Source organism: Amblyomma americanum, chromosome 10, assembly GCF_052857255.1.
Source record: "Amblyomma americanum isolate KBUSLIRL-KWMA chromosome 10, ASM5285725v1, whole genome shotgun sequence".
Classification (NCBI taxonomy): domain Eukaryota; kingdom Metazoa; phylum Arthropoda; class Arachnida; order Ixodida; family Ixodidae; genus Amblyomma; species Amblyomma americanum.
Window position 1 is genome coordinate 28,414,883 of NC_135506.1, and position 25,437 is coordinate 28,440,319.

The 25,437-nt window shown below is 46.8% G+C and overlaps 2 protein-coding genes across 2 annotated transcripts in view; both read left to right on the plus strand.

Moving 5' to 3' along the window:
* The first annotated feature begins 3,769 nt into the window (after positions 1-3,769).
* Positions 3,770-16,516, plus strand: LOC144108104 (calcium-activated chloride channel regulator 4A-like). Its single transcript, XM_077641386.1, has 6 exons — positions 3,770-3,831; positions 5,525-5,631; positions 7,169-7,342; positions 8,360-8,496; positions 11,676-11,790; positions 16,193-16,516. The coding sequence occupies exons 3-6, from the start codon at positions 7,319-7,321 to the stop codon at positions 16,514-16,516; spliced, it is 600 nt and encodes a 199-aa protein (XP_077497512.1). The 5' UTR covers positions 3,770-3,831; positions 5,525-5,631; positions 7,169-7,318.
* A 672-nt stretch (positions 16,517-17,188) lies between these two features.
* Positions 17,189-25,437, plus strand: part of LOC144108105 (calcium-activated chloride channel regulator 1-like) — a 28,750-nt gene continuing 20,501 nt past the window's right edge. Inside the window, exons 1-4 of the mRNA XM_077641387.1 lie at positions 17,189-17,437; positions 18,144-18,362; positions 23,571-23,847; positions 24,695-24,868. Of these exons, the coding sequence (XP_077497513.1) occupies positions 17,189-17,437; positions 18,144-18,362; positions 23,571-23,847; positions 24,695-24,868 (919 nt within the window). The remainder of the gene's footprint in view (positions 17,438-18,143; positions 18,363-23,570; positions 23,848-24,694; positions 24,869-25,437) is intronic.

Here is a 25,437-nt window from a genome sequence, read left to right on the forward strand (position 1 = left end):
ACTCGGCTGAGTACAGGAGAGATACTCGAAAAACCATAAGCAGTATGATACACCATCCCTTCGTGTCTCAGTTTCTTGCAAGTTTACCGTAATATCGTAGAGATACTGTTCTCTTTTTGGTGACGGTGAAAAAAGTGAACTCTTTCGCACCTCCTGTGGAGCCCCGTGGGTCAGCCGCTGCTGACCAGAGGATGCGTCGCGGCCTCACGACTGATTAAGGCAGCCAGGTCACTGCGTTGTGCTCTGTTGTTGGCGATGACTCTTAACCTGACGACAGCTTTATCCGAGTCCTTAGCAAGAAGGCAAAACAGAGACTGCATTAAGGTGAGGACTCTTCGGTGTCGAGTGAGTCCCTAATCACACCGAAGCGAGTAAAATCGTCACATACTGTTCTAATTGTGCCAGAGACCCCCACCGACAATATTAACCACATCAACAGGCAAGCCACGTGTAGGTTCCTAGAGGCTCGCGTCCCGGGCTCAAAGACGTGAGGGTGAATCGTTATGGGAATGCTGTTGCCATTGGTGTCACGGACCGAATCGTGCTTGAAAGTTCGAGCATCATCAAAATGGTCGGCGCATCAGTGTCCGTTCACGGCATGTTACCCTGGGAAGCTGCGCTACCGTATGCATCATTTTCGACGTCGACATTGCCATTGTCAAGATAGGTGAATTCAGACCTGGGGAGTGTTGCTAGAAAACCAACGTAAACTCGGATGAGTCATGAGGATGAAACGCAGCTCTGAGGTCTGGCGTTCACGGAAGCAGCGGCGACAGTGGCGGCGTCAGGTGGCCGAGTCTGTCCTCTGGTCGCCAGACGGAGTGGTGCTTGCAACTGTCACAGTGGGCATATCGACGGAGTTCCCGCGTTTCGGAACACAGGTGGGGGAGTACAAGGTCGTTAATGCACCTTCTGGGAACAGTCTTGACATTCCTTTTCCACCATGACACCAAACCCGCCACAATGGTGAAGATCGCACCTCAGTGTTCGATCCGTCTTTGTCCCTGTCCACCTGCTGGGAATCGGCCTGCCATTCTTTTCTCAAGAAGGCCGCGACCTTGTAGCTGTGGTGACCACGACACGACAAGGACTTTGTTTTCAATTTTCTATCGACCGAGCTGCGAGAAAGCATCAGCACAGCCACCTGCCCCGGATGGCACCACCAGTGTTTTCATCCGTTCACTTGAAAAGGTGTGGGTGCGGGCTAGTTGGTGGAATGAGGTTACGAGAATGATGTCCAATCAAGTGAACCGATGTAATACAAAAAGCGCGAAAAAAGCACACACGGACGCAAAGAAAGACAAGGAGTTGGAAGCTAGCGCTTGTCCTTGGTTTTTCTCTGCGTCCGTGTGTTCTTTTCGCGTTTTTCGTCTTACATCTGTTCACTTGATTGTACATCATTCTCCTAACCTTATTCTACAGCCAGGGATCTGGGTAATGCTAAGGCTATTTAACAAGGTGCTGGTTTGTTATCGACACACTACTTTCTCCATTGTAAATATGTAAAAATAACCTACGGTACAGTCTCCTTCTTAGCGGAGTCCGACATCGTCCTTCGTAGCCGGGACCTGCAGTGCTGAACGAGTCCGACAACCCAAAGGCCCCCCCCCCCGTCTACAAGACTGCTGGAAGGGGTGGGATTGAAGCCCAGCCGCCAGCACCATATGCGACTAACCTGAAAACTTTATAGGGACGAGCTACCCACTGCGCATCAATATTGCAACCTCATATCTTTGGGGAGACAATGTGCATCACGTTGACTTTCCAAGGGGACTGCATTCCAATGTGCCCACTGCATTCTCCTTTATTTTTATTTCTTTTAATGGTCGTACAATGTTTTTTTTGCATTCTCGGCCACGCGGGCAGGGCAAATGTTGTTCTTTAGCCCAACCTAACCTCTGTGTTCTCAGCCACACAGCGTCGATGCTTGCCTGGCGAAAGTCCAAAAGTCTGCCATTTGCCGCGGCGGTCATTACTGAGACTGAAAAGAACGAGCGACACAAGAAATGACAAGACACGATTCCGCACCCAGAGGGGACGCTGCTAAGTTGAAGCTACGTCGTCACTCTCGTCAAAGGTCTTCTAGGAGTGTAGTCGCCATTGAGAAGATTCGTCCAGGAATTTGTGCATCTTGTCCTTGCCCTCTGCATACCTCTCTAAACAACGGGGGCCATGTGAGCAGTGATGCAGGGACTGTTTTCGCAGACGGGTCTTGGCCATCTCTGACGTAGCCACCCGCGCACACCGTGAACGAGCAGGTATTGCGCACTCAGTCCCTGGCCCATCTCTAATCAAGCACAAGGACCAACTCGGGCCCAAAGTCGGGACCGGCAGGCTATTTGGCTGTCGCACCTGAAATAGCGCACACCATTAGTGATGAAACAGTCGTACGCACCCAGTGGGCTGAGCCGGCTGCTGTTGGAACCCTAGTCCAGGCACCATTGCAAGTTGGACACGTGCAAGTAATTGCAATGCTGATCACTTTCGTCAACACTTTGCGTGCGCTGCTTTACAGCGTTCACACGACAGCTGCACAAAAGGCACTTCGGGTGTGGATATGCTCACTCCAGCCGCAGCAGCTCTCCAGTAGCTGGCACAATGGCACCTCCAGCCTCAGCGTTCGGAGAAGTCGGGATATATCACTTTGTCAACTACATAATAAACCGCAAGAGCAAGCAGCCTTTCTTTCCGGTGGAACCTCTGCGCTGCGTGACGGTGCAGTGCTGGGCAGTGAAAGACGGTGGATGTGTTTTATTGAGGTCGAAGCGCTCGACAACCCTCATGGTGTGCAGGCTACGGTTACGGCAGCCTGCGACTTTCAGTGCGTGTGTCATTGCTTGATGTTCGGGCTACGGACCGCTTTGATTTATTTTATCGTGTCCTTTTATGCCCTCTTCATCCCTTTCCCCCATTGCAGAGTAGTCAACTGGAACACCCTTGCAATTAACCTCCCTGCGCATCCTCTATCAATTCTCTCTCTCTCTCAGAGAAGCGTTCTACAGCGGTTTTTGTGTTTAAGTTCTAGCGCACTTTTTTTAGTCAGGAAGCTCTCCGTTATTGAAATTATTTGTTTATTCGTCTTCAGTTCTTTCTGGCATGCTCCATTCGCGTCAAGGCGTGATGCTTTCATATTTTTGTAAAAATATTATTAATCGGATAGCATTCGATGTCCCGTTAATGAGAAGAGGCGGCCTCCACCCATGCATATCACGGGGGCAGGTCCACCCTGCCAACTTGTGCACACCTCATCTGTATTAAGCCTCCCGAAGTCAACGTGACCAGCGGGTTTTCAAGTCCTCAAGAATAGTGGTCGAGGTAATATGCGTTACAATCCAGGCAACCTAGGATCAAAAGCGAGTGATAGATAAAAAAAAGGAGCAAAGATAAGGATTATTCAGAGGCAGGTGCACATGCCTCGCCCCAATAAAGCGAAACGCACTAACAGGCTATATGCTTAGCAACAGCGGACAACCTAAAGTTGAATTTCTTGCGGCGCAATGAGTACAGATTGTGCGAACGATGAAAATGTGCAGGCGCTGTTCCGATCGTCAACAGAGTTCCTTCACAAGGCTACCAATGGACGAGTGTACTTCAAACACGTCATCATCGAGGTTCCCAAGACGTGGCCGAAGAGAAATAGCTCCTGGGCACCGTCGTCCAACGCCTACGAAAAGAGCGACGTGCTTATCGACATGCCCACGCCGCCGTACGACGACAGGCCGTTCACAACACAGGTGAAGCCGTGCGGCGAGCCAGGGGAGATCATCCACCTCACTCCCGGATTTCTGGCCACACTTACCAACTCTACGGCTAAGAGGTTTATTAACCCAGGTAAATGAAGTTGTTTTCTGCACGATAATTTCGTTTTAAGTTCTTTACGGCGATAGCTTTTATTACCGAGGAAGACCAGCGGAAGCACGTATGTTGGCCTTCGCAGCATCCGGGGCTTGCGAGAGGGACAGGTTTGAAGAAGGAAGAGTGAAAACGACGTTACCATGGTGGTAGGGAGAAAGGGGAGAGAGTCTGCAGAGAAAACAATAAGGCAAGAGCACAATATGCTCCTACGGATGTGGCAAGGAGGCATTCAGAACAGATGGCAAAAGTGGCTATATCAGGGTGCTTCCCTATACCCTTAACCCCCTTGGTAAGAGGGATAGGGAAAAGTGGGACGCCAGTACTTGTGCGCAGAGTGCAACCCCCCCGCCAAGAGCATTAACCAAGAGTCCGCCTACTGCCTAGGTTAAGTGTTCTGCGCATGCGTATTGACGCCCCTCTATTTCCCTTCCATTAACTATCCCTCTTTTCTAAAGCTCCCTACAGTTCCCTACAACGTCGTGATTTTAGGGACACGAGGATGGAGAAAGGTTCGCGCATTGTGCGGGTCTGCCTTTGTCGCGTTGGCCTTGGCCAGCGTACAGCTCTGCTGACAGGAGGCGGGTCGCCGATGCGTTTCTCGTGGGGCGCTCTTGTGTTCACGCAGTCGGTCAGAGTAGGAAGCTGCTGTCGGGATTCAGCCGTCATGCCGCCGGAACGAGTGCTACAATGCGAGGAACAGTTCGCTAGCAAACGGGCTGGAAAAAAAAAGCGCTGGGCGGAGCAAACAGAACAGCAGAAAACGGTGAATGGATGCGCGAAGCGATGCGGCGAAAGGAACGGTGAAGTTGCCGAGACAGAGTGCGACGCGGCACTCAATATAAAGCACAACGGAAAGTAGCTGGAAAGCACGAGGCTGCTGCAGCGGGTGCAATGCCCAACCGTGAAATATTTCGAATAGTGCTACAGGATGTGTGCTATGAGAGTGTGCAGCACAGCCTGCAGGCCATCAGGTGTCCTCTCTTTTCCTGTCCAGAATACGACAAGGAAGCGAGAATTTTTCTCAAAGAAAATTTGTTAAAAATTGGCTTATATAACTGGACCTGATTAACCACAGCTGATTACTGGCCCTGCTAATTAATGGCGCCACGGGTATCCGTGACGCATGCGCACGCATTGCGTAATGACGGCAACTCTCGAGGGACTGCCGCCTCACTCGCAGCCTCTCGCCTCGTTCATCAATTGCCACCAGGATTGCGCGTGCGCCTATCGGTCTGCAGGGCAGAACTTCCTCCGAGCCGACGCTGACTTTTAGCACCAAGAGACAATGACGACGCTGTTGTTGACGCATGTGAAGCTCCGGTGGCCGCGCAGCACGTAGGCACCTGGGGCGGGTGAACTGACAGTTTCGCCAGTGTAGTAGTAGTATTAAGTGACTAATGTAAAATAAAAGCAAAAATAAAGGTAAGTGGTTTTTTCTAACCCCGAAATCTACCATCACTACTGCGGTGGCACCTGAGCTTGGGCAGCGGAAATAAAGGATAGCGAGTCGTTTGAAGAAGTGAAATGAAAGAGGTAACACCGGCATTAGTTGAGGTTCGGCTCTGTGTTCTGCTCTATTCTGGCACCAAGGCCACCCGCGGCATAGACAGCGGGATGCTAAAGGCATTTCACGCTAAAAAGTGCGTTTAATAAAGACCCACCTTCACAGCGTACGTGTTCGTGCACGAGTGGGCCCACTTCAGGTACGGCGTGTTCGACAACTACGGCAGCCTCAACGACAGCAGGCACCCCCTGACCTTCTGCTACAACAGCACGGTGAGTCACACGGAAACATTGCACGACACGAACAACGATGGGAGGGGTGCACAGTTTCCGGCAGAGAGTTGTAAAAAGAAAAAACTGATTACAAGGATATATTAAGAGCAGCTAGGAAAACAACTATACATATACAAGGAGACTGTGCGGCCTACCAAGAGTCGAAATCGAAATCCTAATGTTTTGTGACGTACTCAGTTCCTTAGTTCTTGAAAGGCGGCTAAAATTGCCCGCACCTAGCAGGCAGCAGACCACCATTTTTCTCTGTGGCTTGACTTAGGCGTTTTACGTACGGGAAGAGCAGAGGTCCGTAGCGTATGTTCATGATTTCTTTTGTGAAGGACGAAGCTAATACCTAAAGGTTGGATGTAGGTTTCGGTGCTTGACTGGCGCCTTCAATGTTACGAACCAAACTATACAAACTTTAGTTAAAGATGTTCGGGTTCAAAACAACTATAGAGCACTTGGGACTCACTCAGCCTAAACGTTTAGTAGCTAACGCTTAGACCTTGCTAACACCGGCTGCATGTAACAGGTTGTAGTGCACATGAAATTTAAGCACTCGATGCCACATATGATGTGCGCGTGCAGGTCTCGTCGGCTGTCACAAGCGTCGCTTCGTGTTTCGGATCGCTGCCAGGGATAAGTTTTAACGCCGTGAATAAAATGCAAGGACGCTCAGAGAAGCGCTGTATAGCAAAATCTGTAGAGCTCTCTAGCGTTTCTATAGCATATACAGGAGCATTAGTCGTAACCTTGAAGCACCGCAATCTGTATTAGGAGATCAAGAGGCTTGCAAGAGTTTCAAGAGCACCGAGACATCGGCGCTTGTGGCCGCCACTCAAGGAGCGAGAATTTTTGCGTCGATACCTCCCTATAATTACTCATTTTGACTGCTTCTAGCACCCTTTAGCAGCAGCGGTGATGAAAAGTGCACTTGGCCAGTTTTCTTGCTACGTTTTCGCGAGACGTGACTCAGGGGAAAAAAGCTTGTGACATGAAGTACCGCATAATGCCCTGAGAAAGGGCTTTCGAATCTACTCTATGGAATGCAAGTATAGTCTATATGAAAAGAAAAATTTCTAATCCCTCTTAGCTTTAACACTAGCAGCAGCACAGGGCGTATTGAGGTTACTGCTGATGATAATGATCATGGCAGTGCAGCTGGCAACCTCGAAGTGGGGTCGTTGATAACGGCCACGAAGACAGTTCACGGATGTTTTGTCGCAGCGAAGAACGAGTTTAGTTGCTTCTGGAAGTCAGTCAGCTCAGCAAAAGTTAATAGCCTATATGGCATAGCCATAAACGCGGGATATCAACTGTATGGGTTGAATACAATCTAATGGAAATAAACCCTCTCAACAATCGAATCACTTTAGCGATTTTTTGGCCTTGGCAGAGCTGTACATTATTTGTTGATGGCTAATAAGGGGAATAGCAAAAAAAACACAACACCAATCATTTTATTTGCATTGCATCGTTGACATACCAGGTGTGCTCATCACTTCTTATATGTGCGCGCGAATTAATTTCTCAGGTACGGCTTAACGCCTGCTCGAGCCGACTCGTCTTCAGCCCGAGAACCGCAGAAGGAAGACTGTGCTCAATCAACGAAAAGTGCCGCTTACGTCGCAACTGCAAAGTCATCATCAAGCAGCTGGAACATGACCCCGTCCAGTCTTCCATCATGTTTATGCCCTACGTCGCCAATGTAAGAAGTATTCGCTTACTCTGGTGCGGAAGTGCGGCATCACCCGGACGGTTTGAAGGGGCTGAGAGTTAACAAAAGCTGGTTTAGTGTGTGAAGCAGAGCAAGCCAGGGGCCAGCGGCTAAGCGGCCTACGGGTTGATCATTTAATAAAACCCGTTGCAGGGTTAGTTGGTAATTGTTTTTGTTTTCTTGAAATTAAACATCACAACATATTTACACGAATACAAAGCGCCCATCCTGTCATGTCTCTATGTGTATTCGTGTAAATATGCAGCGCTGGTTACTTTCAAGAAAAGTGTGATTATGATGTCAAAATATACATATAGTACCGAGCGGTAGGTCTGCCATTTTTCTTGCATTTATTCGTGATCGAACTGCAGTTTGTGCCAGGCAACCTGTATTTATGACAATGGACTGAACTGTCGCCCAATTAATATCTTAGTGATTAAGCCCAAGGGGCCGAAATGCGTTCTCAATCATAAAATTCGCCTATTGTCTGGAGGTATGGGAAGTCTCCGGAAAGAGGACTTCCCAATGGCTGGAAGGAAAGGAAGTTGGGATAAAACGAAAAGCGCTGCAGATGAGGACAATGAAAAAACGTTTCGTACGAGACAGGAAGTGACGTCAGCACGACGGAAATTGTTGCACTTTCTGTAAAGGCACTAATAGCTGCTTACTGTTAATGGAATTAGGTTATCTATTAGAATTTTCTTATTGTTGCCATGCCAGTGATACAAAAGACTGTTTCGATTCCTGATGGAATCTGGCCGGCTTGACAAATTGTGAGTGTGCCACACGCACCTCCTCATCCTCTTGCTCTTTTGCATCTTAACCTACCTAATTTTCTTTCCCTCTTTGTCTTTATCTCTCGGCGATTATCGCTTCCCGCTGTTTGATCAATAAGTTTCGCTTCCTTCCCGAGTCCTCGAGGCCATAAAGTTTTACCTGCTCCTCCTCCTCCTCCTCTCCTTTGAAACATCGCAACCCACGCTGCTGTGCACCAACGCATTTTCTCAGCCGTTGCAGGTTAGCCAGTTCAGTGACAGCCGGAAAGGACCCTGTCCCCACAACCCTGACGCCCCGAACAAGCAGAACGAGTACTGCGATCAACGGTCGACCTGGGATGTTATCAGCAAACACGAGGACTTCAAGAAGTGAGTGGGATAGTCCTAGCAGCTGCAACCTGTTAGATATATCACTGTGACTTGTCGTTGTAGTGAACTATCTGAATAATAGCAATAATATTCACACCTTCTTCCAACATTCCTACCGTGATTCAGAAACAGCCATGATGGGTCTGCAGAAGCATTGTGCACTTTACCGCACGTATTGTGGAAGGTGTCAAGGGTAGTTGTAAAATTTAGAAACGTGGTGACTGGCACGGGAACCACAGTATGGATGATTACGCAGTGTTTCATTCCAGCGACGTTATTTCTATAAAAAAAGGAATACTTATTTATATTTCTTGTAATTTTTGTTTTATTAAAGTCAAAGTTTACAAAAATAAAACTCACCTAGATGTAGGAAGACACGGGGACTCGTGTCCGGAACAGCGCAAGTTGACGACGTGTTAACAACCAGCGAGTATGTTGATTAACAAAACAAAGCTATAGAGTAAAACATCCTTAGGGAAAGAAAAGACTGTTGAATTGCATTCCTAGTATGTAACTGACAACTAGCAATAAAAAAATATATGAGCACAAAGATCCCCACAAAGATCCCCAGGTGCTCGAAATTATTCGGGAACCCTCTACTAGGGCACCTCTTTCTTCCTTCTTCTCTCAGTTCCTCCTTTATCCCTTCCCTTACGGCGACGCCGTTTAGTTAGGGGCCAAGATGTGAGAGAGATACTGCGCCGTTTCCTTTCCTTAAAAACAAATTTTCAATTTTTCAAGACATATGAACTCGTGACCGAAGCAGTGCAAGTTCAGACCACGTTGGGAATCAGCAAGTATGCTGATCAACAAAGCAAATCTGGAATAAACAGCCTCATGGGAAGACAAGACTGTTAAATTGCACTCCTATAGTAGGATACACCGTAAGTCTGCAGTGAAGCTCCGCCCACATTTAGCACCGGGGCAAAATATTCCTCCACTATAAAAACGTAATCCGTTTTCGGAACCTCTTTTGTCACCTTAACAAGAAGCTATTCAGGAGAAAAAACTTGCAATGTTTGCAATTTTGACATTTGGCTTGTTTAATAAACTCAAACATTAAAAGATGATTTCGTTTAATTTTGCGACCGGCTGGCGAGTAATACAGTGCGCCGCGGAGCAAGCTCATTGTTAACAACTGCAGTTTCTTGTTGTATCCAACTATAGAGTGCCACTAACTACAACAAACAATTCGAAGAATATATGAGCGCGTAGTTAAACAACGCTGGAAGACACTTACACCACTAATATAGTGCCTTCACTAGGAGTGGTCGTCTGGAGACATTTGGCTGAAGCATGGAACGTCGAAACAAATTTAACACTGGTAGTCTAAGACCTTAACATAGCAGTAAGAGCAATTCTGTTTAGATTGATCCTTAGTATAAATCGCTTTAATGTCTCTTTTCTGCTATTTTGATATTGATCCTGTTGCGTAAGGCATGTTTCTTGGTAAAAATTTGCTTTAAAATTTTTTCCGACGATGACGTCTGGGCGCCAAATGACTGCAGAAACACAGTTTTGAAGGGATTTTGAAATGAATAACGATGTAACTGAGCCCAATGGTATTCGCACCAATAAAACTCTGTCGATGAGCCGCGGTTTACTTACCAATTTTGTGGTATGTCAAACACTTTTGGGCCTTGATTCGCTTACTTGAAGTGAATTGCATGTTTGGTGTTTGAACGCAGTAATTAATACACTCTTACAGACCAAATTCCGTGCGTCCCCACTGTCGTTTTCAGCTCATGACTTCGGCAAGAAAAAGTATTAGGGTTTTATCCAGCAGCTAAACGGAGCATTCGTGCGAAAGCGCGTGTTTAGCCTGGTTGGCTCAAGGTTTTGCTTTGCTGGGTCGTCGGCACAGCCTACGTCGGTAATAGATTCTGGTTGAGCTCTATTCGGGGTTTTAAGCTGGTCTGATCTGTTCGCGCCGCAGATGGAATTTGGTGAACAATGACGTGCAATGCACAGAGCGAGAGTGTGTCGCAGTTGAAGGTGAGGCGGGATCAGCTGCTGCGATAACGTAGCTCTATCGTGCTGTGGCCGGAGAAGCTGCATGCACACTGGCTATGATAAGATTTGATGAAGAGTCATAGCTTTGTTCATGACCTCATGAAGCGACTAATTTTGAACACGGCATAGTGAGAGTATCTCTTCGCACAGACCGTGGACACAACTGAGGCTCGACGTAAACGCCATCTTTCGCACACGCTGTAATAAACTCCGAACTCGTTCTGCGTGAAGTGCTGTGCATAGTAGGCATCGACCCCACTGTAATGATTATCCTGACGAGCGCCGACGCCTGACCTCACGCCTCTCTTCGAGCCCACCCTCGTGTTGATGGGTGGTTTCGCGACCACGGCATTGTGAAGCGACTTCCGCATCTCTTCTAGGCGCCCTTCTTACTCAGCCTTCGCTGCGCATCGATGCCGCCCTCTCTGTGTACCTGCTGTAGGCGCTGTTGTTTCGCGCCGTCCGGCTTCGGTGAGAATCGGCGGCACTTAGCGCCTGAACGTCGACGCTAATCTGTGGGTATGGTAGACAGCGAGGGCGCGTGTCTTCGGACTCGGCCTTTTACTTAACTTCGGAATAGCAGCGCTGGCCCGAATGGACTGTCGCTCGGCGAGCAAGCACCTGCAAGCCGATGATCTGAACGGCCACATGTGAGCGCGCGGCGCCGCAACGACTGGCTGCGCACTCGGCGATTGAGCTCCATTAAGAGATCGGATACAACACGAAATCTGAATGATATAGCTGAGTGAAGTTGTCTCGAATAAGACATAACCTATTTTTCCCCACCAACACAATCGAGCGGCGTACGCCAAAGATCTCTCTAAGTAAACTTTTTCTTGAATGATGATCGCGTAAGTAGTTTAAAAATTCAGCCTCGATATCAAAACAAATTTCTTTATTTAGCAATACTTGTTTCCTAGCACAACCCTCGCACTTGCAATCGATATTCGCGGAAAGTTAAAAAAAAGCTGCAGTGCAATAGAAACTACCAACCCAGACGCTTGTTCAATGGAGCTTACAAAATATTTATTAAATGTGCCTGCCCAAAATTTGCGGCTGTTTTTTATGCTTTGGAGGTTAATGAATACCAAATATGTACAAATTATTGAGCGACCTGAGCAAGACAACGAAGGAAGGAACGAATGCAAATTGTTTTCTTATTCTAGCCTCCCAAGGCCGGACATGTCCAAGCGAATCGAGTTGACCTTCGACGAAGCACAGGAGGACCAAGACCTTCCGCAGCGCGTGGTGCTTGTACTGGACGTTTCAAAAAGCATGAGAGTGAGCAAAACCTTTTGGTGATCATTTACGTTGGCGTCAAGAGATGCACGGTGCCCTTGTAACGTTGGCAGTGCGCCCACGCATCCCACCGTAAGGATTCAGTTCGATTATATTTACAGCGAACCCTTTCAAAAACCTTGTGCATTCTCCCAAAGCAACTCGCTCTGTTTCTCCCATAAACGTGAACCGACAGGATATTTTTTGTGCCGGGTTATTTCCTCGGAATGGTGCGTAAAGCAGAATCCATGCACTGAGATGTGAAATAAGGCTGCGCTTCACAAATGATTTACATTAAATTTAATTCCATTGTCGCTTCGATTTCTCCAGGCAAAGGGTGGCTATGTCGGTCACAAGCAGAGTGTTTCACGCAAGACCATGAAGAATCACAGCGCAAAGCAGTTGTAGTAAACGTTCGTAGAGACTTCACCGCAAACGGGAGAACTCTGCGGCGCAATGCGCACGTGCTCTGAAACGCTTTTAGTTACACATACGTGATGTACCCAAAACAAAAGACTATGTGGACGTATTCTGCTCAATATGTACTGTTCGAGTACGTTTCTCTGTGCCACCAGTGTCCAAATGTCTCGGGAAAATTTTTGAAAGTTGGACAATTGTAAGATACTGATATGAAAATATTGGAGGTAACAGTCCGTTCTTCGAATGCGTAGCAACATCCTTCTTTCAAAGTGTTTCCAACAATCGCACTGAAAACTTCAGACTGGCTGAGAAAACCAATGGGGAACTCTTTTGATGATAGCAAAAACGTTTGCAGAAAAAAACATGTAAGACCACCATCGGGTGATCTGCGGATATATTGATTGTTATGGAGAAATCTTGCATTTTTTGAAAAAACTGCATTCATCACAACTTTCGCGCTCAAAAATGCTTTGTTGGGCATGTCTCGCCTCGTGACTCGTATAATCGTTACCTGGCGTCGTTCTGGGCCTAATTCGGCTCTGCTGCCGAAGCTCTCTCCTGCGTACGCCTTCGTGCAGCGTGTCTTGCAAAGTGCCTCAACCTCCAACGGACGTGCGTTTCAAGTCCTCTAACGATGCGCTTCTGCCAACAGAGCAGCAGGTCCGTGTGGTCGCGAACAGGGCGGGCGCTGAACACTATTTCATTTCTTAAAAGCGCACTGCACTGTACGTCCACCGCAACTGCATCTCGCGAGCCTGCCTCCGCGGGTTTGCATTCCTTTACGCGTCGCAACGAACCCTATTCGGCATGTTTTGAACATCAAGACACGGAGCTGCCGAACGCATCCTATCAGCCCGTTTCGGCTGCTGTCTTGCATTTAGCGAGTGTGCAAGGCACACTCGCAAGATTCGACATTTCACCTACGTCCAAGGGACCCACGTAGACCCGCTGCGCACTGCGCTTGCGAACTCCTTACTCTTAAGAGTTACACCCGCTTAAAGCCTTTTTGGTACGCGTGAGTAAAACTGTTCAAAAGCTGTTCATTCACTCACTTTCCTTCCGGCTGCTGGAACCGGCTATAGCGACCACATGGACAGGGAGCGATTATACTGGAGCTCTTGTACGCCTCACTTAGTATCAGCTCTACTCGTTATGAAAAGCGACAGTTCCGCTGCTCGCACCACTGGCCTCCAATAGGTGGCTGGATGCAGCATTCCCGCTTTCCGACCTCATCCCGATCTGGAAAGGGCGCGAGACGCGACTGAGACACCTACAAAGGCAATTCTTAGAGCCTACTGATTATGTTCAATCACAAATGGTGAGTATGTCCCTGCATGCCCGCACTGCGGTTACTGGACGCACGCCACCCACGGCCACATTTTGTGGGAACGCGCCAGCAAACCCCTCCGACGATATTCTTGTCAGCTCCCTTGACGGTGGGATGGGACAAGCTCTTGGACAGTTCAAGAAAAACAACGCAACTGGCCCTCATCAAGCGACCTCAAGAGGTCGCCCCCAACTGGAGGCTACCCTGGATTTGTCCTAGCCCCATCTAATCCCTTTCAGTTTGTGGCAGAAAAGTTGTAACCACAACCCGATGTGGGCGATAAGGCCGCCACCGGAAGCTTTGCGGCATGTCCAGGAAGGCCGATGTCTGCCTGTGTGTTTCATTGCAAAAATTCGCGTGTTTCGCCCTTCCGTCTTTAGTTTTGCGCGTTGTTCTCGCGTAAGGTCTACGGTATAAATTCCAGGAAATAAGCAAGCTCAACGCACGATATGTGAGGATTGTTTGGGAACCTTGTGATTTCAGAGAAACCGAAGAAATGAAAAAAAAATCAGTATGTGCATTGAACACTATGTTCTTATCTGTTCGTCTTCCGAGAGTAAAGGAGAAGTAGCGGAATGACGATGAGGCTAGGTAATCTTAGAAGAGATTTGTAGAGTAGCAAAGAAAAGGTGGTCGATGGCGCGGAAATTCTGGCACTCGAAGAGCCGCTCGTTTTACACCTGCCGCAGTTTCAGTTTCGAGTCAGTGGCAGATGATGCGTCTTCTCATCGACATCTGGTATGTTTTTCTCCAATTTAAGGGGTCATTAACCTTCCAGACGTACTTTTAACCTAACTCCATAGCACAGTCACGTTTCAGCTGCACAGCGTGTGAGAAACGACTGAAGAGAAATACGAATGCTGCAAGGCGGGTGACACGCGCTGTTAGAAGTTAACTGCACCAAACATCACGAGTAAAAGCCCATTCACGCATAAAGTGTTACATTACGAACGAGTGCATCATACACTCCGTCGAAAAAGCAATGCCATACATTTTTGAGGCTCTAATGTGAACGAGCAGAACACCGTCGGCACCTCTCCAATTAGAAGACTCGCCCTCAGTCCAGTTCGGTCTAAACATAATTCGGCAAAATGCAAGGTAACTGTGACGGCCTGATGAAGGTTTCCACCCATTGTTTCTTAAATTTATCCCACATTGGGGGTATATCTTGGGATTAGAGCGCGACAACGTGCATCACAATCAAGAGAAGAGTTTGGAACGCTAGCGCAACTGCTTGACACATAGCTGAGCACACGAGGCTCCGTTCGCGCTGTGTGTAGCGTCGTCCGGTCGTCTGCTACCGTCGTCCCATGGCGATGCGATGGATGGTTATTTTTTTAACGTCTTTTCTGAAGACGTACTTTGCTCCTCTCCTCATGCAGTTGACGGCGCAACGGGCAGGCATTGTCGTGTAAAAAGATGAGAACGGCGAAAAAACGAAATGCTTGCCTACCTAACACATGTTCGTCCCAAACTTGAATTTGCATTACCCATCCCGTTCAACCCTACATCACCGCTGAACTTGAGGCCAATCAAGACAGCGCAACCCGTTTTTTTTCACCTCTGAATACACACAAGAGAGTAGCATCACTGCACTCAATCTGCCTCCCCAGACTTGAGTCAAGCCGCATCAGTTCACGCCTTTGCCTACTTCACTCTCTGCTATCCCACGTCAAAGAACCCCCTGCTGAAACCACCGATCCCAATTTCCAGTCGCCTCAGCCACAGCCACCCCATAGGCAGCATCAAGAGCCGTACTTCAGCAATGAGCAGTTTCTTTTTTCCTGACGCAATAACCCATTGGAATGGCCTGCCCAACGATATTGTTTCATCCAACGACCGGAAATCGTTTCACGCGAAACTCACAAGTTATTTTCAGAACACGTGAACTTTTTGTTGCCCTGTAATTTTTCCTGTATTTTTCCCTGTATTTTTGTGCTTTTTTGCTTACTCTGTTTTTAACCACTTGATTCTGCTTATTTTATTGCTTTAGCGTTTTTAGACTCGCACTGTTGCGTTCATTGTGCCTATGTTTTCATCATGAGTGCATTTATGCAAAACCATTTGTAAGGCCCTCCTTATGTGATGCCCTCGGGCCTTCAAGGATGAAATAAATGAATGAATGAAACGAAAACTGAATCTGAAAAACCATGCTGAGATCTGATTCCGTGCACTTCCAAAGGCTGACTTCCGGGACGAGGGCGCTTACTTCCGGTGGCCTCACTGTCAGGCGCCCGTTGCACCATCCAGCACCCTAGCGGAGATCAGTTGCTCGCACCGGCAGCCGAATTCCATACGCTGGCTGACGTTTGCAACCGTCTTCAGCACTTTCCGAAAACGTAACATGCAACAAAAAATATGGGTCCCGCTTATGGATGCCGCCATATTTTTCATTTTTGTTTTAGTGCAGTGTGAATTAAGCGAGAAATTCCGAATGAATGAAATCTAAGATGAACCTAAGTGGAAAAAAAAATGTTGTTGTGTTGCTCTGACAGAAAAAAAAAAGTTAATGGGGCCTCTTGGGGCTATCTGTTACAGTCTCTTAGACAAACAGAAAGGTCACTAAGTTATGGTGAAACATTGCCACGAGCTGCACGGTGTTATGTGTTGAGGCCTCGTTTCTCCAACGATTTCAGGAACTCTTTTTGCTAATCGCAGGGAAGCCGCATCGGCCTTTTGAAAGAAGTAGCAGAGCAGTACGTAGAACATATTGAGGATGGCTCCCGAAGACTGGCCATCGTTACATTCAGCTCGAACTCTACGGTGGTCCACACACTGAAGACTGTCAACATGAACACCAGGCAAGGGTTCCTGAATGCTTTTAGGAAGCTTGGCGCCCAAGGAGACACCTGCATTGGATGCGGTCTCAAAGCGGCTCTCAAGGCAGGTTCCTCTTTTTATTTTGCTCGTGCAGGTTCTTACGTGTTCTCAAATTATGCCTGCAGTGCCGTTAAGCGTCGCAACACTGCAAGGCCTGCGTGATAACATGGACGTGGCAGGTATCAGCATGTCGGGCTCTACGACAACGGAGGACCCATGGTTGGCTGCGGTCTGAAGGCTGAGCTGAACATACCGGCATCTTCTATAACAGTTTGGGCTCTCGGAGGCCCTGTAGCAAGAAAGCGGATTGCTGAACCGAGAGCGTTTAAGCAGCGATGCATGCCTTGCTTTGCAGCTCAGCACCATACGAGTTCCGCATGTGTAAAAAGTGTCTCAGAAGAATTAACTCCAAGAAGCAAATCTCGTTAAGCAGATACGTACGTTAGCAGAGCATCTAATAAAAGCAATGCATCAGAACTCCATCTTTCAGAATAGCATCATCCGTTGGCGTCAGTCATAGCACGTTTTCGGAAGTTGTCCGCCGGGCTCGCATTCCCACCGTGCTCGCATTCCACCCGCGGTCGCACCGCACTACGTGACCAGCCACACGACTGGTCACGTGACCAACCGCTTGACGAGCAATGTGACCACAGCTAGCCAGACAACCAGAGTAATCTGGACATGCAATCAAGATTAACCAAGGCTAACCAAGCTATTCCTTTGTTTTCGCTACCCTAGTCCTGGCGTAGCCGAGCTAAGCCACTGCCATTTTTTTTTTATTTTCAGCTCCTAAGAAACAGCGCTGAAACGCCGAAAGGCGCATTCATTTTACTCATGACTCAAGGGGAAGAGAATAAAGCCCCATACATCCACGACGTGCTGCCAAAGATCGTCGCGTCAAAGGCCGTCGTCTGCACCTTGGCGCTGGGAGTCACGGCTGGCAACAAGCTAGAGACTATCGCCACAAAGACTCACGGAAAGGCGTTCAACATCAGCGATTTCCGGGGAAACGTGCCACTCCAACTCAAGACCGCCTTCTTTTCTTCGACTACACATGCTCAGACCACTGCGCCGACACAGACGGTACGCTCGATCAGGTGGCCCGTACGTTTGGTCGTGGTCTGAGCAGACGGCGACTTGTTCAGCGGCGAGCAGTGTAAAAGGCAAAATTTAGCACGCAAAGAGAATGTTTAGCCTTGAAACACCGTCAAAGGTACCACGCTATTTTAAAAATACTAGTGCAAACGGTTTTCCGCGGAGAATCCTTGCTGTTCGTCAACTATAGGGCAACCCTTTTAAGTTGCAATCGAAATAACAAAATATTCCCTTCAATGCAGCTTGTACAAGTACGTATTGAGTTCGCGTGCCTCTGTGCGCAACAAAGCGCAGAGGGCGCCAACTCTACCGCTTACTTTCTCCAGTGCGCATGCGCCGTCGCCCCCACACCACGTGCGGAATCCTGACGCCATCGGTCCGCCTGCGTTGGCACTTACGCCGCGCTGTAGCAGTGGCATTGCTCGCTATACCATATTTATGAGAGGTGTAGCCAAGGAGCTGTATGCCGGAATTTGAAAGTTTTTGGTTCTCTCGATGGCCGAAGGGCAAATTTTACCCCAGCTTCTAAGAGGCCGTTTTCTCGTGTCCACGTGTACAGAATGAATACATGCCAACCTTCGCTAAACCTTCTTTTCCTTCTTTATTTTTTCTTCACTTATGCGTAAGTTCTGCTTGCACTGCTGAGACTGACTGCATTCAGTTAATTCTTCGCGACAATCTCTTCCCGTAACAGCTGCTGGATGCTGAAGAAGAGTTTACGAGCTCACTTGAAAATAAGTTCCAAGTGGACTCCGCCGTGGGAAACTCGACGGTGGTGCACGTGAAGCAAAAAAGCCCCAGCAACATGCGAATCCAGGCCAGCCTCATCGACCCCAGCGGGCAGCCTTGCCAGGGTTGCCATGAAAGTGCGAACGGGGACGAAACAGCCATCGCCATACCGAGCCCGGCAATGGTAAGTGGCCACTTAATTCAGTACGCTCTTGACCAGTTTGACATTTGATAGAAGACACCGTTAATTAGAGCAAGCTTCCCATCACTTATCCGTATATGTGCCAAAGGATGGATGAATGCTATGAGCATTCTTTCTCAAAACGGCGCTGTGAGGTCTTCCAATATTTTCATTCTATAATATTCTCAACACTATGCTGTATTCAAACACTGCTTACGCTTTATTTCTAGAAGCAGTATTCTTTCAGGCCGCATACAAAAGCTGGGAATGCAAGCGACTTCTGTTGTTACTGGTTAAATTTATGCCAGTAAAATATTTATGGAATAATTTTTAAATGAAAAAGCAATTGCAAGAACATAATATTAAGAACCACCACATGCTGGCGCAACGACTCGTTCCTCATTATCTCCGCATGTCGAGAACGATGCTCTACCAGCTGAGCGAAATGGGCAAATGTCGCAACTTCTACTTTGGAGGTATTTATTTAAAAGTAGGCTAACCTTAAGGTTGTTCACCACCGCCGCTCAGAGCAATCTTAGCGGACGTGATTTGTGCCCTTATACCTATCGCAAGTGCTTTGTGAAACTTAATCCCGAAATATAAACGATGGAAAACCTTAGAAACTGTTATCACGCATTTCCTGACGCCGGACATGACATATCTCCTCCTTGCTAGTTGGTGGCCGCTTTAGAGCACTTGCGCATGCGCAGCAGACAATGCAGCAGTCGACGCCACAGTGCCGAGCGTTACTATTGGCTGTTTTGTCGGCCAAACACTCCCAGCATTCCTTTCGAAAGCACGTGACGTCTGGCAGGCTTTATGGCGAGGGCCGCACTCCCAAGTGTCACACCCACAAGGTTATGTTGCTTAAGGGCACAATAACGGCTGGCTACGCTTCTGGAGAGAGCTTCGGATAGCAAGATGAGTTCACCGCTCGGGTCTTGAGCGCACCGATAGTGACGAGTGTTCATCGGTGCTTGTTTCATTTATTTTGTTGTCGTCACCTCATCGTTGTAATTGCCGGCCCTAAAGGATGCGGCAATAATGGATTGGGACGGTATTTCGCGCAAAAGTCAAGGAATGTCTGCTTCGAGAGACGTTGCAGCTTCTGCTCGGTTTAGTTTGCTCTCTTATGCATGAGAACGAAAGGGCAAACTTAAAATAAGTCCATATCTTTGCGGGACAAATTTAACGCGGTTATGTTACTTTTTGCGGGCAATAATTGCGAATGTAATTCAATTACATTGGTGCTATCTGCTAATAATACAGTATTGTTCGCATACAATGAACCGGGGAGCCGCTGCACTATGACACTTGCGCTTAATCTGTACGATAGATTATAACCTGGATGTCTTTCTTCTAGCCTTATTTTCATATTTATCACATAAATAATAAACAGCAGCAGTGACTGAGAACAAACCTGCCTTAATCATTTGCGTACCTCAAAAGGTAATGTTCTTATTCCTTCAAATGCACTTTCAACTTCAATATCTTCCTAAATTTCTAGCTAAAGATTTCATGACGGATTTCTTTATATTTCTCTATTTCACAGGAGTTCCCAAGTTCATGTTCTCGTATGCCGGGCTTATGGGCACGAAGGCTAAATACACAGGTCTCTATTCCGCCCTAGCTATTTCAAGCGCCTGTCCCGTCTGGACCCGTTGTGTAGTTATCTGAATATCTTATTAGTTTCTATCTATATCTGCATATTTAATTTCACCGTCTGTATTGCCAGCCTGTATATAACTTATGCTATTGTAATCGGTGTGAAGAATTTTATGTTGATCCTGTGTCGTTTTATTTCATTAATCAAATTGATTTTGCTCTGTCACATGCTTTGCAGAATTTTATTATTCGTATTTACTATTTAAAATGCTTTTAACGAAGTTTCCTTGCTTCTAAAATTGAGTTTATTCGGTTTGATGATAATTTCGCACACCCCTGAGTATCTGCATTTAGGATTATTTGCTTCAGCCTTTATTCAGGTAAAAGTAAACACTTCTGAGCTTCTTTCTAGCGTGCTGTCCTGTATTCCTCCTTCGTTCGGGGACATCACGCTATCGTCGCTCATAAGTGACTTGATCATAATTGATATAATGTACTTACCACTGTTACCAGAATCCTATTCTTCTAAGCATTTTCTCTCCTCTAAGCATTTTCTCTCGGTATCCTGAATCCGTTCTTTTATTTCATTCTTTTTACCCAGGCAGCTTGTACGGTTTCAGAAATTTTATGACCACCTATAATTGAACCGCCAATTTATGCCATCCAGCGATCCGTCGACTGCTTTACTTTGCCCTAGGTGAGGGCCAGTATTTCCCCTCTCTTGTTTCAATTAGATTTTTATTATTCTCCCATTTCTCCTTCGCGTAACCACGACTTCTTGAGATAACTGCGACTAATCCTACGTCCAGGGTACCCGCAGAGCACCTAAAATGCTAATGCATGGCCTGCTAGCCGATCCCTTCTCCCACTCTTCAACTGGTGGATGCCGTCTCGTGCAAACATTCTGCCAAAGCCTGTTCCACACACACCGCTGTTGTTTATTCCACGTGCAAACGTTTATCCATTCTTGACTTCCTAACTTCCCGATTTTCAATCGCCCCATCCCAGTCAACCTCTGCGCACCGTCCTAGCATGCAGTGTCCACCCCTCAATCAGCCGTTGCTGTCCTATTGCCTTTTTATCGTGAACTCTTCGAGCTAATCTTTCCACCAGATGCGCAGCGTCACTGTTCAGTCCCTCTGCTACGATTACCACGGAAACTGCCACATTCTGCGACAGTTTGCTTTTCGCATCGTTAGCACCGCCTTCATTGCCCTTTCTTTGGGGATCGCGACTGGTACTCGCCTGTCTCTTCTTACCTGCTTTATAATAGAGGGTGTTTCACATAAGACTTTACACCACTTTTAAAAATCGGCTTTATGAGTTAGAAGAACGCATTTGTCGATTTACTATAGTCAGGGGCGTAGTACAGTGGCGATTGAGAGAGAGGCGAACAGAGCGCAGCTTGGGCGCCCCGCTCTTAATTAGCGCTTACTTACTTATCACGCTCTTACTTCGATGGTAGCTTAAAGTACGCTAGAATCATTCATTATGCAGTCTAGGACGACGATAACCTTTTTTCTTTCTTACCACTAAGATAGAAATGCGATCAAAAGAAATGCGAACAGCAGTGCGAGTAGGCGCAGTGTTGTTCGCGCTTCTTTCTATCGCGATAGTACTTCAAAGTACAGCTAGGACATGCTAGTTAGAAGGCCCATTAACTAATATTCAATAGTTAACTTGCAAACTATTGCTGTGGGGCTCCTTTATTAGAAAAAGGCATGTACCCAAGCGTAAGTAATATCCATATCAGTTTTTATAATTCCGAAAATGCAGAAAACCTCATCGCTTTGTCTCAACAAACTTTTGTCTATTTAGACGAGTTACCTCAACTGTAAACGTTCCTTTGCCTGCAAGCTTATCAGAAGCGCATGTATTTCGACGCGATGTAGCCAAAATTTGCTGCGTCACAGCGCCAACGGTAACCGCTTTCTTGAAATTCTAAAAACTTAAGTGGATGTTACAGCTGGCTGCACGCGTCTCATTAATTAAGAATCCTAACAGTAATAATTGGTTTTCTTGGAGTTATTAGTAATAGTTATTCAACATTAGTTAACCATGTTGCAAGTTAGCACGTCTTAGCTTTATTATAAGTAATATACCGCCCACAATCCTGTGTGGAGATATAGCTCTTCTAACTCAAGTAGACTATATCTGAAAAATTGCGTAAACCTTAACGCGAAGTACCCTCTATATCCTGACCACGTCTTCATGTTTGAGCCACTAAGGGTAGGCACCTGGGTAACCTCTCTACCTCCCATCATCAGGTTTCTTGCCCGGGTTATCACTGAGGGGCATTCTTTCTGTCCAGCTGTTGACTATGACTGCCACCTCTTTCCTGAGATGCAGCTTGTTCCCTTCCTCTCCGTAGCCTCCTGGCTTCTGTGCTGCCACCTGTGATAGCTGTCCCTGTCCAAGCATGCTTGACCTATTTTACGTTGGCTGCCCACCTAAGTGCAGGCCCCATCCGCTTGGCTCAGTCAGCCATTGCGGTTTCCGATGGCAGTGTTCGCATTTTTTATTTTCCATTTCGACGTCTAGTTTTCTTTGTATGGTATTTGCACGTGGCGCTAATGCGGCGTTTTCTTCGTTAAGTCTGTCAAGGTGAGCGCTTAATATGCAAGATAAGCTCCCCGGAAAAAAGGTCCCCGGATGAAATGTCCGTGAAAAAGAGCTCTCTAGGCAGAAAAATATCTCGAGGGGAAAAATTACCATATAATTTATTCTCCCGGAACCCATTTTACAAAGAAATTGCTGTTTTTATTCGACCCTTATTTGAGTTTGGAAATAGGTTAAAGCATGAAGTATTTTGCAGTACCAGATTATACTACCGTCTTGCACTGCCCAGTTTGAAAATAAAAAAAGCAGTCTTTTAGTACTACAGACACCAATCTGTGGCTTGCGTGATTTCTTCTTTCAAACCACGCGTTATACATGCGTGCACATGGAGCACCCTATGGTATTCGTGTACGAGCAGTAAATGATTTATAATTTAATTTCTTCTTGACATTGTTTCTGTTTAGGTTTCCGATTAATCAGCGGAACTATGATTGTAACGTGTGGTTGGTGCTTAGGTCACATAAGGCCTAAAAAAACGGCTATGTAATTGTTGACAGGTTATTTTTCGTAATTCCAGGTATTGGAACATGCCGGAATAAATGTTAGAGTGAGTTAAAACTACATATCTGTGATTATATTATTAGTTTTTCTGTGTTTTAGTTTTAGTGGATAAGGAGACTAAAACATCAACTTGAAGTCGCAGGCTTCGCTCGGTCAATGAAACCGAAACCGAAACAATATGAGAGAAAAATCCAATTGTAAAGTACTTGGACAAATACCACCCGGTAATTTAGGTATTCTGATGTATAAGGCATCGTTTCCCAGAAGAAAACACGCAATTTGGTGTCTGTAGTTCATTAGATCAATTTTGGGTCAAGTATGCAACCTTTAGCGTTCTGCTTGCCGTTGCACCACTTCTGCTAGTGCGCGCAGTTACCTTGCAAGTGCTGGTGCAAGCGCGTAGCTGCTTTCTGAATGCACTGAATGGCGGCTGTCTAGTGGCTGAGCATTACAAAGGCTCACTGACACTTTTTTCCTGCCTACAAGGTTGGAACCTGGACACTTCATATGACGAGTCCCACCTCGACCCCAGTGAAGGTCAGCGTCCGGGTGGAGTCCGAACCCAGAACAAAAGACGAACAGATGTTAGAAGTGTCCTGTAGGGGGATGCGCCAGCACGTGAACAAGTTCGACGAGTCGGTCATCTTAGCCGAGATCAAAAAGGGCAAGAAGGTGGTTCTGGACGCCGTCGTCCTCGCCACAGTTCACCGCCCGGAGAAGAATCCGCAGGCGATAACGATCGCACTTCATGACGACGGACTTGGTAAGAGCCGTTGCTAGGTACGGTAATGAACATTCGACCCTCTTCCTCTGTCTAACACTATAAAACAAAGGTTGTGCTCGGACGTTCTCCAGACTCTTTTTTTGTCCCTTGTTTGTGATGAGCCACACAAGCAATTTGAACGGTTTACCAAACACCTCAACCTACCCTAAATCAAGACTTCTAGGGGAATATCTTACTACAAAAACACTAAAAAGTGCGAATAAAGTGGATGTCAGAGTATCAAATTTCTTCTATGTCCAAAGTTTCTGTTAATTGTGTATTAATTCTTGATTCTGGAAAACTGGCGGCACGTATGATGCGGACGTTTCACATAACCAAAGTCAGTGAATCACCTGACCCATCAAAAACACACTACTACGCGTGTTAAGTATTTCCTGTGTTGGCTACTTCCTGCCTTTCTTCTTCTTTTTTCCTTTCCTTCTTGTTTTCTGTCTTTTTTCTTCAACTCTCTCCCTTTCACTCTACCCATCTTCCTTCCCACTGTCTCTCTTTCTTTCCATCCTTCTTCCTTCCGTTCTCTCTATCCCTTTCCATCCTTCTTCCTTCCACTGTCTAACTACCTTTTCATTCTTTTTCTTGCCGCCCTGTCGCTTTCTTTCCATCCTTCTTCCTTCCCATGTCTCGCTTTCTTCCCATCCTTCTTCCTTCCACTCTCTCTATCCCTTTCCATCCTTCTTCCTTCCATTAACTACCTTTTCATCCTTTTGCCGCTCTATCGCTTTCTTTCCATCCTTCTTCCTTCCCATGTCTCCCTTTCTTTGCATCCTTCTTCCTTCCCCTCTCTCGCTTTCTATCATCATGTGCCTTTCCTGATCTTTTTTCCCAGACCCCGATGTTCAGGAAAATGATGGCGTGTACAGCGAATACTTCATCGACTTCATAGGCAAGGGAATATACCCCGTCAAGGTGGAGGTCTCTAACCAGAATGCCACTCGCCTGGACTACCCGTTCAGTGACTCGGATTCCTCCATTACCACGTCGATGCTTCAAGATACGATGGGTGAGTTTCCATGTACTCGGCCCATTTACCTCGCAGGCAATCCCAGAACCTCCAGCCGCACTAATTATAAGTAAAGTAAACACTTATGATTAAAGGCAATGGAGAAGTGCTACGATGCAGGCACACTACAATTCCGAGTGAACACCGACACTTCTGACGCTAGAATGCAAATGTGTGGAGGAAATTGGGACTACAAGGCTGGTGTAATGTAACGCCGCTTTTCTTTCAAATATATTGAGTCCTTATTCCCCGCTTTGACAAAAGGCTGGTTACATTAATAGCAGGGGAGTGTCGCTGATTGAGCTAATGTCGAGTGGCGGGAACATTCGAAATAGATTTGGATTAAATTCGCCTCGTTATCATGGTCATGTCTTCGTTAGTAAGCGTGCAGAATGGCAGCGGTGTCCAAACGTGACCAGTGTCGAGGCGTGTTTGATCTTCGCTATTTTATAAATGAATTTGATTAAAAGGAATCTTTTCAATCACAATTCTTGATTCGCAGTAACACTGACGATTATGCATCCTGTCAGCGGCGCATATTTCACCTGTCGCATTTCGCATACGTAGTA